At 38.0% G+C, this 15,557-nt stretch overlaps 1 protein-coding gene across 8 annotated transcripts in view; it reads right to left on the reverse strand.

Annotated features, from left to right (window-relative positions):
• Positions 1-3,754: 3,754 nt before the first annotated feature.
• The window catches only part of LOC126183193 (phosphatidylinositol-binding clathrin assembly protein LAP), a 179,313-nt gene continuing 167,510 nt past the window's right edge, over positions 3,755-15,557 (reverse strand). For 2 of the 8 annotated variants that reach the window (XM_049924937.1, XM_049924944.1), the window contains 5 exons: positions 14,133-14,271; positions 13,126-13,228; positions 12,545-12,589; positions 10,664-10,873; positions 3,755-6,426 (listed from right to left, as the gene is read on the reverse strand). In XM_049924937.1, coding sequence (XP_049780894.1) covers positions 10,664-10,873; positions 12,545-12,589; positions 13,126-13,228; positions 14,133-14,271 — 497 coding nt within the window. In that variant the 3' untranslated portion in view covers positions 3,755-6,426. Of the gene's footprint in view, positions 6,427-10,663; positions 10,874-12,544; positions 12,590-13,125; positions 13,229-14,132; positions 14,344-15,557 lie in introns of all 8 variants that reach the window. The other 6 variants (XM_049924936.1, XM_049924943.1, XM_049924938.1 and 3 more) reach the window with 5 other exon arrangements.

The following is a 15,557-nucleotide window of genomic DNA, read 5'->3' on the forward strand; positions in this document are numbered from 1 at the left end:
CTTCAGAAGTCAGCCAACAGGACTTGAGCAGACTGCTGGAGGAGCAGCCTTGTCTGCCAAACTGACAACACAAGTCATCAGAATTTCTTGTCAAAGGCACGAGGCGTCAGCCAAGACTGATGACAAGACACAGCTGTAAATCTGAATGAATGAATATTAACTAGCTAATCATGTTTTATTAGTGCTGAAAGACACTACAGGTTCCACCACACCACCCTGACAACGTACAGGTGCGCATGTTCAGCACCGCAATAGTTGCTTGAATTACACAAGGACACTTAAAAGATAATATTCCCTATTGAATATAATACCTGCACTTTCTGTGATCATGAACTTTTCCTCTGCTTTCTTGGCAGAAAATAAGAAAGTAAATTCTTGTTAACACCCTTATGTCAAGAGGTATTGGAGAGAAATGAAGAGGCTTCTAGTTCAGTCTTAAGTGTACAGAAGTAACGGTAATGGAAAAACATGTTGTGCATGTTACGACACTTTGGAAGTGCTTTGTGCACTTCCAACACTCCCATTGAACAGAAGTCTTTATCATAGTAACTCCATGTACATTTGGAACAAGTCAAGCTGCAGGAATTTATATTTTTTAATTTTGTTTTTGCAGGTGAGGGAGGGAGGGAGGGAGGAGAGTGCAATTTGGAGTGGGCAATTGTGCATTACAGTAAATGGTGGAATGCTTGATCCACAATATGAAGGGTAGTCTAGCATACTGCACTGCAATTCAACAACTGAATCATTTGTTGAAAGGCACTAAATTTTGACACGTTCATTTTAGCATGATTTTGCATTCTAATAAGAAAGATGCACGTTTTGGTGTAGAAAGGAACCACGCTACGGCATTGCAAGTTCCATTAACACAGCAATCAGATTAGTCATTCTGTGTCTAAAGGAACTTAGCCCTGCAGTTAGCGCGTTTCAACATGGAACATCTATCAGCACCAGAGATGCTGCTATGTTTCAGATGTCAAGATTTGCACGCTTTTTTTTGCGTGGATATTGAGTATTATTGACGTTATAGCCCATGTGGCTGTTGTGCTGTGCATATCTTCTCGTGCTGTGTTCATAAACATTTTCATTATGGATAATAAAGTTATTTAAGAAAGACATGTCAACACAAAGAAGAAAATTATGCCATGAATAAAGTAAACCGATTAAGGGTTTAGGGTACTGCACATACAAGCTATGCAGGAAAGGCAGTTCCTCAGTAAAGTATCAGACCTTCATGCAGGGGTGTGTGTGTGTGTGTGTGTGTGTGTGTGTGTGTGTGTGTGTGTGTGTGTGTGTGTTGCAAACGTCAATGCTTCAATAAATCGCAAGAAGAGAAGCTGGAGCTATTTAATACTTTTTACAATGATGAAACCAAAGATGAACGGGATCTCCACCTAGAGACAGACTGAACGGCATCCCATTAAATGGCAAAGACTTAGGGTCGTTAATCAAAACAGATAATATAAAGTGCTATGTGACTCTGCATATACATCTTACATAATTAGACATTATGAGCGTCTGCAGGTATGTAAGAACGCAGTGATTAGCTTACACAGTATAACACAGAAGTGTTTATTCAGGATTGCTAAGCTGCTAATGAAAGAAAGTAGAGGGGATTTAGTAAGACATGAAATCTGCACTGAAATTCGGGACCATATTTTCAAGTTTCCAGTCAAAACATCTCATTATGGTGGAAAAGGAGTGAAATAATTAGATGGAAGGCAGAACCTTAAAGAATGCAGGAATTATTTTGTGAGGAACATCCTAATCTTAAATACGAATATGCATTTTATGTTATTTCAACAAGAACTTTGCCTACAGATTCAGTAGACCTCACACAGGTGTGTGCAGTACCAGTGATGAACTTCAAGTCAACATGAAGTCTCCGTACTTACTGCAAAATATTAAATTAGCAATGGCAAGTGAACTAAGTATTCACATGCGCAGAAGTCACCAATTTTATTCGTGTATGAAAGCATGCTCAGAATCCTGTCAGCCCAATGATACAGTGTGTGTTGCCTTTGACTTCATGCAAGATTTACCTCTGTCTCATACCTTTTCAGGAAATATTCTACCTAAGGACACTGACTGCATGTATTTACTATGCACCATCTCCAGGACAATAGTACCATAGTATACATGAATCATAAGGGTAAAGTCAAGAAAGGTGCCAATGATGTGTGTACTTTCAGATTGGACTACCTAATCAATGAGATTAAACCAGGAACAAAGAAACTACACTTTTACTCTGATGCACGTTCAGGTCAAAATATGAATCTTTCATTTATTCATGGGTTTGGTTGAAGATAGATTCGAGAAAATTATTCACCACTTCCCTATTAGAGGTCATTCCTTTCTATCTTGCAACTGGGATTTTGGTGTTTTTCAAGAAAAAAAAAATTTAGTGGTGCAATAGAATCTACACTCCAAGTGACTATTGTGCAATCATTGCTACTGCAAAAAGGGATGTTATAGTACAAATGGTGGAAGGAGCTTATCATTGATGTGGACGCTGTGGCCTAAGCATTACAGGAAAACAACACTAAGTGATGATTCAACTGGGAAGAACATTCCTAGAAGCACCAAAGTGTAATTTGCTCCCATATCTTTCTCAGAGTTCCATTACCCTGCAAATCATCCTGTCCCTTCATTGGGAGTGTTGTCCATCATTCCATTTGTCTCAGCATGGACCAAGAAATGCACCTCTTATGAACCATTTCAGAAGGGCCTATAAAGGAGGAAGAGTTCCAATCAAATCAACAAAACAGGACAATCTCAAGATTGTTCATAATTATGTCATGACTTCCGAGGTGAGTCAGGGATTCTTTGATGAAATACTAGAATGGCCTTGTTGGTGAAAAATTACTTATCCTATCAGTTTTGTTGTGCAGTATCTATGACTATACAGCAGCTGTTTTATCAGTAATAGGGTTTTATTCTGCCAAAGAAAATAATTCCATGAGCTGTATAAAAAAATAATTATTTCATTGATGTTACCTTTTAATTTCATACTTCATATTCAGATATGCATTTGGAAATAACAGCCTTTGCGATCTATACTCAACTGATGTGGTCAGTCATTTTACTTCTAAGAAATACTGTGATACCATAAAATTCTAATTTGTCAATCTGGAATTTTACACTTTATTACTACCACTACAAAACAATACAATGCACTGAGCAAACTTGTTATACATTGCTTTGCATATCCGAGTAACCTGAATTTTTTCCAGTACTATCACTTGAAGGCGCACCCAAGTTAACCTCAAATAAAAAGTAGTTGTGTCAGAAAAGGGTAATAATCCAACAAGTTGGCAATGCATGAAGTTGCTCCAAATATGTTCAGAGGCGAGGTTCAACATTGATTTTTACATAATTTTTGATATGTACTACACCCAGTTCATATTGCCAGACAACACTACAGGCTTTTTTTCCTTTTTTTTTTTTGAAAAAGGACAAATTCATCAAATGAAGCAAATATCCATCAAGAGAAAAAGCAATTCAAATAAATTTAATGTGTTTTCACAATGCTGAGACTTGTGAGCAAAATTTATGGACAACAAAGTATTTTACAAAACTCCTCTATTTCACTCAAAATTCATAACTAAAACCCATGAGAATAGGAACAGTATTAAAAGACTGAATTTGACAGTAGCATATATGAAAAGTTCTAGATGCATTATTTTAACATTCAGCCTATATTGGTTACGAAAGATTTTTAGGATAATGAACAGGAAGCCAACACATTTTCACAAAATTTAGCGCCAACAGGTAACATCTTTATTCCATACATAGTCTAAACTGAAAATTGATAAAATGTGGTTTAATCTGAGGTGATTTGTACTGCACCTCAGCATAAGTCTATGCCTTGCTTTCCTACAACGATATGAACATCAATTGCATCAATAAACAATCTAGGACTGAATTCACACACATACAAATACGATGAAAATTCAGGAAATTAAAGACTTCTTTGAACTTTAATAAAAACAAAGTTCTGGTAGATTCACACTGAAAACATATATTATATCTCTTGACATGTTTACTACAGTATACTTCAATAGTTCATTGAACAACAGCATATTTTTATCTGTATTTTGTCTAATGTCTACTACATCATTTCCTGTATGTATGTTTTGTTTGAATGTAATGAGGCGTGCAAATGGCAATGACTACTGTACAATATTAAGCTTTGACAGATAAGGAAAATATTCATTCTCAGTCTAGAAACATTACATAAAAAACTCTTTACGGAATTATTTTAAGTAAGTTTCTACAGTATAGACCACTGCAACACTTATACCATAATATTGTCTTGTTACAATCAACATTTAATATCTGCCTGTCATGCACATGAAGACTTACGTGCAATTATGTGCGCGCGCAACACACACACACACACACACACACACACACACACACACACACACACACACACACACACACACACGTGATGGGTAACTAACACTGCAGGCAAATGTGCCCTATTACAAATGAATCATCAGCAAACTTACAGCCAGTATATACCTTAGAACACATAAAGCATTTCTGTGACAAAATTACACTGTTAGTGCTATGTTAACATTGGACACATTACAATGCTTCAATAAGATTGCACACACATTCTTTTTCATACACAGAGCAATGACTTACATATGCTAGAAATATGTGAATGAGTTTTCAGTGTTCCTTTCTACACAAGGAAACTGCAGTCCAGCTTATAGAGAATGTGGAACACGTGCTTGTTGTGGCCAACAAAATCGTTACTAACGTACACAAATAAAAATTAAAAGTAACTGCAAAACTGTGAAACAAATTTTCTAAAAATTTTATGGGTTCTAGTCTAGTGGGAGGAATGATGGGTCAGAAAGAAGCACTATCGAGGTTCACCAAGGAAGACGAAGTTGAGAAACACGCATCCTCTTCTTTACTGAGTACACCTACAGGACTGAATGAAGTTTATATATAGATATACATTTATCAACATCAATCTTAATACAATACACATGTACAGTATTGGGGAACATAAATGCTGTTAAACATTTAACACACATAATATATCTTATATACAGTTTCCTTTAAGATAAATTTCGATACACTTATCTTACAGTGCTTTCTACTGGAGCACTATCTTCTATTTCATTCATTCCCATTCATAATCAACAATGAATATTCGATTCACTTTAAATCCAATAGACTCACTATCAATTTTGTAAGTACAGGAAACAGATCTATTTAACACACACAAACCATGGTGTTAAAACATGCTTGCAAAACATTTTAGTTTACTTGCACTGCTGCTGTTTAAATTTCTTCAGTTTTTACAGAAAATTAATGTACGTTCAATTAACTGTAATTATATAAATAAGATTAGTAATTTGAATCTATACTGTCAAAAATAAACAGTGAAACTTGTTGCAATCCACATGAAATTTTTTCCTCTTGTAATTACAATTACCAACATAATTTAAACCTGCCATGTCATGCAATGAATACAGGATGTGTCAACTACTCACTAGAAACAAATATTTACTCAAAATGAGTACACTGAAATCAATCTCCACACTTCATTACTGTCACGTACTTCAGAGTAAGTTACAAGATGTTAATTTAATACTTGCACCAGTAGCTATCTCCATTATAATTACTGTACAGTGAAGTTAATTTGATACTATACCTAGGAAGTTTACAAATAGAAAGCAAAAGTCTTATTAACACCTGTACAAGGGTTTTGCACAATCACAATGCAAACATTCAGATTATAACTTAGCCTTTGCTTCACTTATGGAATGCAAAACAGAACAATGAGCAGGACCTCAACATTTAATATATATCAATATTAACCTAATGAGGGAACTAAACTCTGCTCAAACTGCTCCAACAGTACACTTTCAATTACCAAATATCAATTACTATCAGTGTCCACTCTATTGTGTTCAGTTGGAGGAGGGCAAGATGAGCAACAATTAATACAAACCTAACATACAAATTTAACTTTCCTTGTGAATACTAAACATCCAACAAATTTTGATTTTATTGGTCTGACAAACAATTCCAAATTACTTTAATACTCTTTGGTTGTAAAAAGCAGTGGAATAATATACCAAATTTAACAACGTAACCAACAGTTTCCTTTACCTCTGTATGTGACAATTTGAGATTGTACACCTTACACTCACTGCAACCAGATCTACCCTTCACAAACAATGTTTCTTCAGAACTAAGTCATAAGCACAAGGGCCTTGTAAACAAAAATCTTAACTCATTGTACACCACAGCCTTTAATGTCATCAGTATCCATGCATACTGTGCTAGAACCATATCACTGGAAGTCACCACCGAATTATTATTCAGATCCACATGAAACTATTGGAACTTCAGCACATTAATTTGAGGGGTCTAAGTTTGTTGAGAGCTTTATTTACATCCCTGCAAAATAAAAATGGAGAATTTAGTTTCAATATTTTTACACACACACACACACACACACACACACACACACACACACACACACTCTCTCTCACTCTCTCTCTCTCTCTCTCTCTCTCTCTCTCTCTCTCTCTCTCTCTCTCTCCAGGAATTATGTTTAACACAAAACACAAATGAGTAATTCGATGAATTGTACAGAACATTACTATTAAACTGTGACAAAGCTTAAATTTGAAACAATTCAAAAACCATTCCATTCAACTTTTAAGGCTGAATATGCAGTTAAGAGCAAACACATGTAAAAAAAACAAATTTCAAATTTTTTTACAACATTTTTATTGTTACCTAATTGAATCCAAGGTGGGATTACATTCTGCTAAATGTTATTACACTCACAGGAATTAATATAAAAAAAGCATGTTCTGTAGACGTTACATCACTATTCCCGGAAGTTCTGATACTAAAATACTTTTGCAACCAGACTTTTGTGTTTAACAATTATTTTACCATATGAAATTCTGTAGGTCCTGCAAACAACCAATTAAGTAATTTCTGATACAGTAAATTTAAGACCTGACAAAGTTAACACCTCCACAATATTTGTACCAAAGGAAGTGAGGCATGGTACTAAAATCTTACACTAGTATCCTTAAAAGTGGTGTACTGTCACTTCTTATTTGTCAATTCTATTTAGTGCACTGACGTGAATATTAATCAGCACTTTAACAACATTCATCACACAATATGGTTTTTAAAATTCATTATTGTATATGAACCCACATTTTGCCAGAATAAACCACTGGTCACTAATTCTGATGCTTCATTTTTCCCATCAAAATCTTGTTTGGTAAGTCTTTCTCTGATTTATACCACCTTTCAACTGTATCACTCACTGACTACTAATTTATTCAGGTTTAGCAGTATTTGTATTTCTCTGCATTGTTTGTACCACAGAACTACTTTTTGGGAGGGGGAGGTCGGGGGGAGGGGTTAGAAACTTCAATCTCACTTCAATCTTCCCAAACTGCCATAATTTCACACTGCTTGATGATGTTTGGTTTGTGGGGCGCTCAACTGCGTGGTTATCAGCGCCCGTACAATTTCCCAATCTTTGCTCAGTCCAATTTCGCCACTTTCCTGGATGATGATGAAATGATGAGGACAACACAAACACCCAGTCATCTCGAGGCAGGTGAAAATCCCTGACCCCGCCGGGAATCAAACCCGGGACCCCGTGCTCGGGAAGCGAGAACGCTACCGCGAGACCACGAGCGGCGGACAAATTCACACTGCTTGATCAACTTTAACATTTCACTTGCACATTCAGTCACTTTTCTATTAAGACTAACTCCTTTCCGCAAGGGGTGCTCAATAAGTATGCAGCACATTTTTCTGAAAGGAGGTTTGTTTTATTAAGGATTCTATTACACCATATTATTCCTTTGGACTACAAGAATCGTATTTTTCAATATAATCTCCATTCGAAGCCTTACTCCAACTTACTGGGAGGGCCTGTATCCCCAGACAGTACCACTCCACTGGCCAAACAGAATAAATATACTGCTGCGCCAATAGCCTCCCCATTGTAGATATACTGTTTCCTGCATTCTTCATTGGGCCAAACAGATGGAAGTCCGAAGGTGTGAAATCCAGGCTGTAGTGTGGACGAGAAAGAACAGCCCAATGACGTTTTACAAGCTACTCTCTGGTGTGCAGACTTGGGTGAGGTCTTACAGTGTCACAGAGACTGATAAGTTCATTTGCATTTTAGTAATTGTGAACACGCTGAAGTTGTTTCTTCAGTTTCCCGAGGGTAGCACGACACGCTTCAGAGCCGATCGTCACATCACAAGGGAGGATATCTTACAGAATAACCCCATTCAGAGTCCCAGGAAACAGTCATCGTGACTTTACGGGCTGAGGGTCCAGCTTTGAACTTTTTCTTCGGAGAAGAAGTGGTGTGGGGCTACTCCACATATTGCAGTTTTGTTTCCAGTTCGAGGTGATTAACCCGTGTGTCATTGCCTGTGAAGATGACTGACAAAAGTGTCAACAACAACACTCACAATGAGCAAGAAATTCCACACAGACGGTCCACCATAGCTCTTTACGATCTGTTATGCGGCGAGGAACCCAGCGGGCGCGCAAACACACCGAGTACCCGAACTGGTGGACAACTATCTCAGCACTATCAACACGGTTATCCAGTTGAGTTGCAGGAGTCTGCCACGTGTGGCTGGCTGGGACGTGAGAGACTGGAGAGGTTTGTGGGACCCTGTTGCAACTATGACAAACACCTCACCCAACGACCCCCTGTACTTTAGTTCAGTGTCAGGTCGCTGTGGACCTTCTGCGAGCACCTACGAGTATCTGTGTTGCTATCATTTTGCACTAAAACAAATTCAATGACAGCTCTCTGCTTGGAATGCACCCTTGTCACCAGTGCCATTTCGAAGGCTACACACAGCACTACCACTTATTTGAACTTTATGACACTATAATGGCTGAAGCAGATTATGTCCCACAAAAAATTCCACATTTTCCCAGTTTAAATTTGTTGAGAAAAAAATGTATTGCATTACTTAGTTAACACCTCTCTTAATTCTAACCTAAAAATTTAATGATGTTGACAGAAAACTGTCTTATCTGTGCACAGAGGCATCCCTATCACCTCCCATGACCGGGTTGCATGGTACCAACATACACCACTATGAACATACCCACGACTTACACAGCTGGACCTGCAGTTCACTTTGTCGAGTAACTCTTTCTTTTTGGTTTGTTTCCCCATTAGGCTTCACGATTTCATAATGGGATATTTTGATATATGGCTGAGGTCTTGCAGCAAAATACCCAGAATAAAAGTGGCATTACTTCATACTTTCAGATGTTACTGTGAGAAACTGCCATGCCGTGCACTTTACTTCTCTCATGTGAAACCCTTTGTGCAAAATCCAGAATCGACAAATTATTTCCCTACAACACAGTATCAGCATTCCTTTTCTGAATTTATCAATGTTTCCCCACCCGAACACTTTCAGTATTTACTATATTTGTAACAGATGGTAACCAATGTCTGAAACCACTAACATTGTACTGTGCTGGGCAAGTTCATTCTGTCACTTATTTTCAGTCATGAAATGATTAACTTTTGAATTGTTTTAGAGGAATTTTACGTCAGTCTTGCCAAACCCTGCCTGACAAGTTGTGTACATAGTTTGGTGCACTTGCATTTAAAATTGCAGCCATTTACAGGAACATTTGCTAGAGCATGTACTACATTGCTTGGAAGAAAAATGTAAACCTTGGCTTTAAATATTCCCTGTAACAGAAGAAGCAGACATATACAGTATCAGGACACTATTGGTTGGAAGGAGGTATTCCACAACACAAGCTCCTGCTGCATATCTGCAACACCCATATTCCTCATCAACAGATATTTTTATCAATGGCATCAATACATTACGCAATTCCAATCATTATAGGCCGAACAATAATTCCTGGTAGGTAATAGAAATTTTGAGATCACTTGTCCCAGCTTGGGCTAGACTTATTTACATATCTAGTTGTTTGAAAAATGGATGGCATTTTCTAATTATTGTTATTAGATCAATGGTTGTGACATGCCTGTTAACTGTCCAGGTATTTCTATTATTAATATTCACTTTTGTCTCACCAACACTATCTCATCCTCAAATTTGCTGGAACTGAATGTTTGACTTCTTTGATGTCTAGCAAATCTCAAATAGGAACAGATAATTCACCAAATACTCAATGAACACTAATCAACAGCCTCAAGCAATGTTTTTTTGTTTTATTTACAGATGTTCACATTACCATATTAAGTTCATTTTTCAGTGCCACAGATAAAGTGCATTAAGCATTTCATCAAACCCACTAGTTTAGTATTCATTAGCTGAACAACAACAATGATGAAACATGATTTAAGAAATCCCCATGATAATCAAGGTCAGAAAATGTGTGTTTCATATAGCTGTAACTAAAATGTGCTATAATTGTCAGATTGTCAACAAATACTGAAAATGACATTTCCTGACAGTGGACCATTCACAATTTAACATTTTCTTATGGAACATTAATTAATGTTATTGTGGGTGTAGCTTTTAATTGATAAGTTAACTGCTAGAAAGTTCACGGCTATTTGTTTCAGTTTTAGCACAGCTTAAGCATCAAATGTGAGCCTATCCTCTGGAAGGCAAGAAGAATGACAGCTTACCTACAAAGCTCCAAAAGGATCAAGTTGTGTCCCTTGTTGGGCTTGCTGTTGGGCTTGCTGTGCATTCAAAGTGGGTGCAGGTGTTGCAGCCATCATACCAGGTGCCGGTCCCCCAATTCGAGGGCTCCCCATCATGGTAGCACCACCTCCAATCATGCCAGGATTACCCATAATAGGGACAGCGCCTACTGGTCGTATGCCCTGCAAATTCTATGATATAAAGAAAATCCTCAGACACATACTATTAGCCAAAATGTGCACTTAGCTCACACATTCTGCTACAATACACCATTGGAAATAAAAATTTCAACACCAAAGAATAATTAATGTAGAGCAATGAAAACTGGATTACATTTGCTTACGTAACATATTTCACTGATTCACACTGCAAGATCACAGATTAATGTATGTGCAAGATGAGCCATTGCAAATGTGAAATGCTGGTACATTAATAGCCAGTGTAACTGCCAGAGTGTTGAATGCAAGCACATTTGCATGCTTGCATCGTGTTCTACACATGCCAAATGTTAGCTTGTGGGATGGAGTTCCATGCCTGCTGCACTTCATAGGTCAGTACAGGGACCAATAATCCTTGAATTGTCCAAAGATGTCCAGTATGTGCTCGATTGGAGACAGATCTAGTGATCGAGCAGGCTGAGGCAACATGTCAACACACTGTAGAGCACATTTGGTTACAACAGCAGCATGTGAGTGAGCATTATCCTGCTGGGAAACACCCCATGGAATACTGCTCACAAAAAGGCAGCACAGCAAGTCCAATCATCGAATGAGTGTACAAATTTGCAATCAGGGTGTATTTGATAACCATGAGAGTGCTCTTCCTGTTATATGAAATTGCACCGCTCCAGCTGTGGGTCCAGTGTGCCTAGCAAGCAGACAGGTTGGTTACACATCCTCAACTGGCCACCACCTAAACTCCCTCACGGCTATCACTGGCACTGAGGTAGAACCAGCTTTCACCAGGAAACACAACAGCCCTCCACCCTGCTCTGTTATGAGCTCTCACTTGACACCACTGAAGTCGCAAATGGCAGTGGTTTGTCATCTATGGGATGCACACTACAGGGAGTCTGGCTCGGAGCCGTACTTCAAGTGACCGATTTGAACCAGTTCGTTGTGTCAATGTGGTGCCAACTGCTGCTCAAATTTCTGTTGCAGATGCAGTATGACGCACCAGAGCCACACGCCAAACGTGACGATCATCCATGTTTGTAGTGACACATGAACATCCAGAGACCAGTCTTCTTGCGACCCTACATTATCAAGACCATTACTGCCAACAATCATGTACATAGGCTGCGTTACTGCCAAGTCTTTCAGGATTTTTTTTTAACTCAGTGGGGTGCTGATAATGGTATTTGTGGCTCTAAAGGCATTCTTGACTAAAAACACCCCCCCCCCCCCCCAAGTCCAGAGCCAGAGGTAACCAACACATCCAGTACCCTATGTATTTAAAGCAAACCTGATTTGCATCCCCAGTTAAGCTACTAACACCACTGTTATACGACTGGCATGAAAATAATAGAAATCTTTCAGATTTAGGAACACACAGAAGCACTCTGTGTTTCAATTTTTTTCCCACTACCATATTTTGTACCCTCTTATGAAGAACTAAATTCCTCAGAAGTAGTTAAATTTATCTGTTGTCTGACGCACACGCACAGTGTGTGTTACACGATTTTTTTTAAGCCACATTGAAAGTAAACTATAATTATACCAAGATGAGATACAAAATGCTGAAATGACACCACTGAGAAACTGCATCTCCTTTGCAAATCTGCTAATACAGTACACTGTAACACCATAAATAACACAACAAAGCATGCCCAAGCAGTTTCAGTAATGAATTAAAACACTTACCACAGGTGATAATGCTTGAAATGGCATACTGGACATTCCGGGCCCCTGAAATATTAATCACCAGCATCATGCTCAGCCCACTGCCATATACTATAACCAAACACCACTATGAAAAGCAGAGCAAAAATTATTACAAGTTGAATTAACATAGCAATTTAAAAGCTGCAGACATGCCCAGAAGAAATAATGTCCTTCATACACATCCACAAAGGACTTTCTGTAAATCACTGAGTAACTGTACTCAAATCCATGCCAAACATGCTAAGTAATTCTGACAATATTCAGAGTAAAGGAGGGGGGGGGGGGGGGGGGGGAGAGAGAGAGAGAGAGAGAGAGAGAGAGAGAGAGAGAGAGAGAGAGAGAGAGAGAGAGAATGCCATCACTAATTTCAAATAGAGTACAATATTTTTAAATATTTCTTGAACTACAAATATTTTACTGATAATTTATAGAAGGTGCAGAACTATTCAAGAATTTCATTTTGCTTCTACAGAACTAGCTGGGTGCACAAATTGCAGTACCCAAATACTATACCATTACTGTAGCAGCATAAAGAAAAAATATTTTAATGCCGCAATTACCATAGGTCGATATCCAGCACCAGTCGTTGCAGCCATCGGTTGTGGGGACCAACCAGTGGCTCCTGGTTTTGCAGCGTTTTTGGGCGAGTTCCACTGAACACCCCTGTATGAAATTATTTCAATAGTTAGGAAAGAATTAAACAAGAGATGTACATACATATGTACGTACGTATACACGGACACACACGCACGCACCTGTTCTGTATATACAACTTGACAATTAGATGCGGTTTTTTATGTATCTGTACTCTGAACTGAATGCATGAAAAAGGATATTACTACTACTAAACTTTTGATAAAACATTACATACTGTACAGGATATTCAAAGGGGCAGCTGCTAATTATTATTTATGAACTTAAATACTGTATCCACATTTTCAGTAAGTTAATGCTAAACAAACCATTGTTTGTGTGTCTTAAAAGTAAGTTATCTCCAATGTCTTCCCCCATCCACTTCCTGATCTAACAATCTGAACTGTGCACTGTACAGGTACAGTAAAGGCATAAATAGATGAGGTGCAGTGAAATTTAGTTACTCTGGTAACCTAAGGAAACGAAGAACCTAAAATTGAGTATTGCTGTCGCAGGCATTACTGCCCAACTATTTTAGAAATCATCTTCAAACTGAAGATGACATAATGCACCTTAGTACGTGCTCCACAAACTGAGGAGGGAGAGCGAGAGAGAGAGAGAGAGAGAGAGAGAGAGAGAGAGAGAGAGAGAGAGAGAGAAGCTGTATTTGATTTCTTATTTTCAGAACTGGCACATTTGGTACTGATTACAGCACCCCCAATTGAGAAATGTTTCTTTGAAGACCATGTTCAACAATTTGCTGTTAATCACTGCACCCCTTCTGTATACCATATCAACAATCTTCCTTTCAAATATATTATACTAATGTAATTAACAGTATTCCGGCCACTACAAGAAGCTTTCATTTTCACAGTGCTTTCCAATGGCATTCTATTACTAAAAATGGAGACCAATCTAAATTACAGTGACTTACTTCACAGTCTGAGTGCTGCCCTTGTTGATAGTTAAGTTCTGTGCCAGAGAAGCAAGGCTGCTATCCAAGTCTCCAGTGAGCACCTTACTGCTGCTGTCTGCAGGTACAGAGCTTGCAGGAGTGGCAGCTAGGCCTGGGACTGCTGAAACGGGACCAGGACCACCACTGTGTTGCTGAGATGGTAGCAACACATCGCCCAAGCCATCAAAACCTAGCGCATCAACAAGCATACGACCGCCACCATGCCAGCCAAGCAACAAAACCAAACTAGTTCTTAAGAAACCCCAACATGCTTTCAACATAAATTTCTAGTTAAATTTATTAGCAGAGAGTAGCACAGGTGATCATGAAGCAGTGTTGGGACTTGCCAAGATGAAGTGAAGTACGGACACACACACACACACACACACACACACACACACACACACACACACACACACACACACACGTCTACAAACTTAAGCATTAATGGATAGTTCTCAGAATTACAGACCATTAACAGCATTTAAGTTCCAGTGATTTATGTTACTGAGCATATGGAAATCTATGTTTAATGATGCATACATTAGGACAGTGATCTGCTTTAATATCCGTAACTATTAGTCTGTTAAATCTAATGAGAAAGGTTATATTTGTATGTAATTAAAATCACTTACTACAGAAACCTAGTTTCTTTAATACTGTGATATTACTACAATTATCAATCCTGATGCTGCTCTAGTATCAAGTTACTAAACAAAACTTGAAATTGGAGGAAAAAGAGGCAGTAGGTTATGTTAAACCTTGCCTTAATGCTTAAGATTAGAGGAGAGCATTCTTATCTCTGATGTACATAGTACTAAATGCTATCCTCTCAAACTATCTTCTTATACTGGGAGGAAATTAAAGTAAAGTATCAGAAGTGTAAATGTTAAACAATACAAACAGGAAAGGCTAACAAAACCTTACCATGTTTGAGGTGAATCTTATCCTTTTTGGAAAAGGTGTCAATTTCTTTACCTTTCAATCTCTGAAGGTTAACACTGAGGTAAATGCCCTAAGTTTTCTCCCAAGGTCCCAATTTCATGGATAGACATTACTACATATAAAAATATTGCCATTACAGCCTTCCAACAAGTTGGGAGTTAATACTAGAAGAAACTAAGAACTATTAGTTTCTAATTTTTTGGTAACTACCATAATTTTGCAGTCTTTAGGAGTGCCAAAGACTAATGTTTGAAGGATTAGTCTCTTTTTCCTCCTCCCAAAAAAACTCACTCACTCACCAAAGTCAGTAAGTAGAAACAAAATAAATGACCCTATCAAGACCCAGTTTAAATAGTTGAAACAATATTCATCAAATGGAAAGGTATGAAACAACATAACAACCAAACAGGTTGAAATTTGTGTATGCTACTCTGGGATGTAAGTCACATCTAGAAACAC

Source organism: Schistocerca cancellata, chromosome 4, assembly GCF_023864275.1.
Source record: "Schistocerca cancellata isolate TAMUIC-IGC-003103 chromosome 4, iqSchCanc2.1, whole genome shotgun sequence".
Taxonomy (NCBI): Eukaryota; Metazoa; Arthropoda; class Insecta; order Orthoptera; family Acrididae; genus Schistocerca; species Schistocerca cancellata.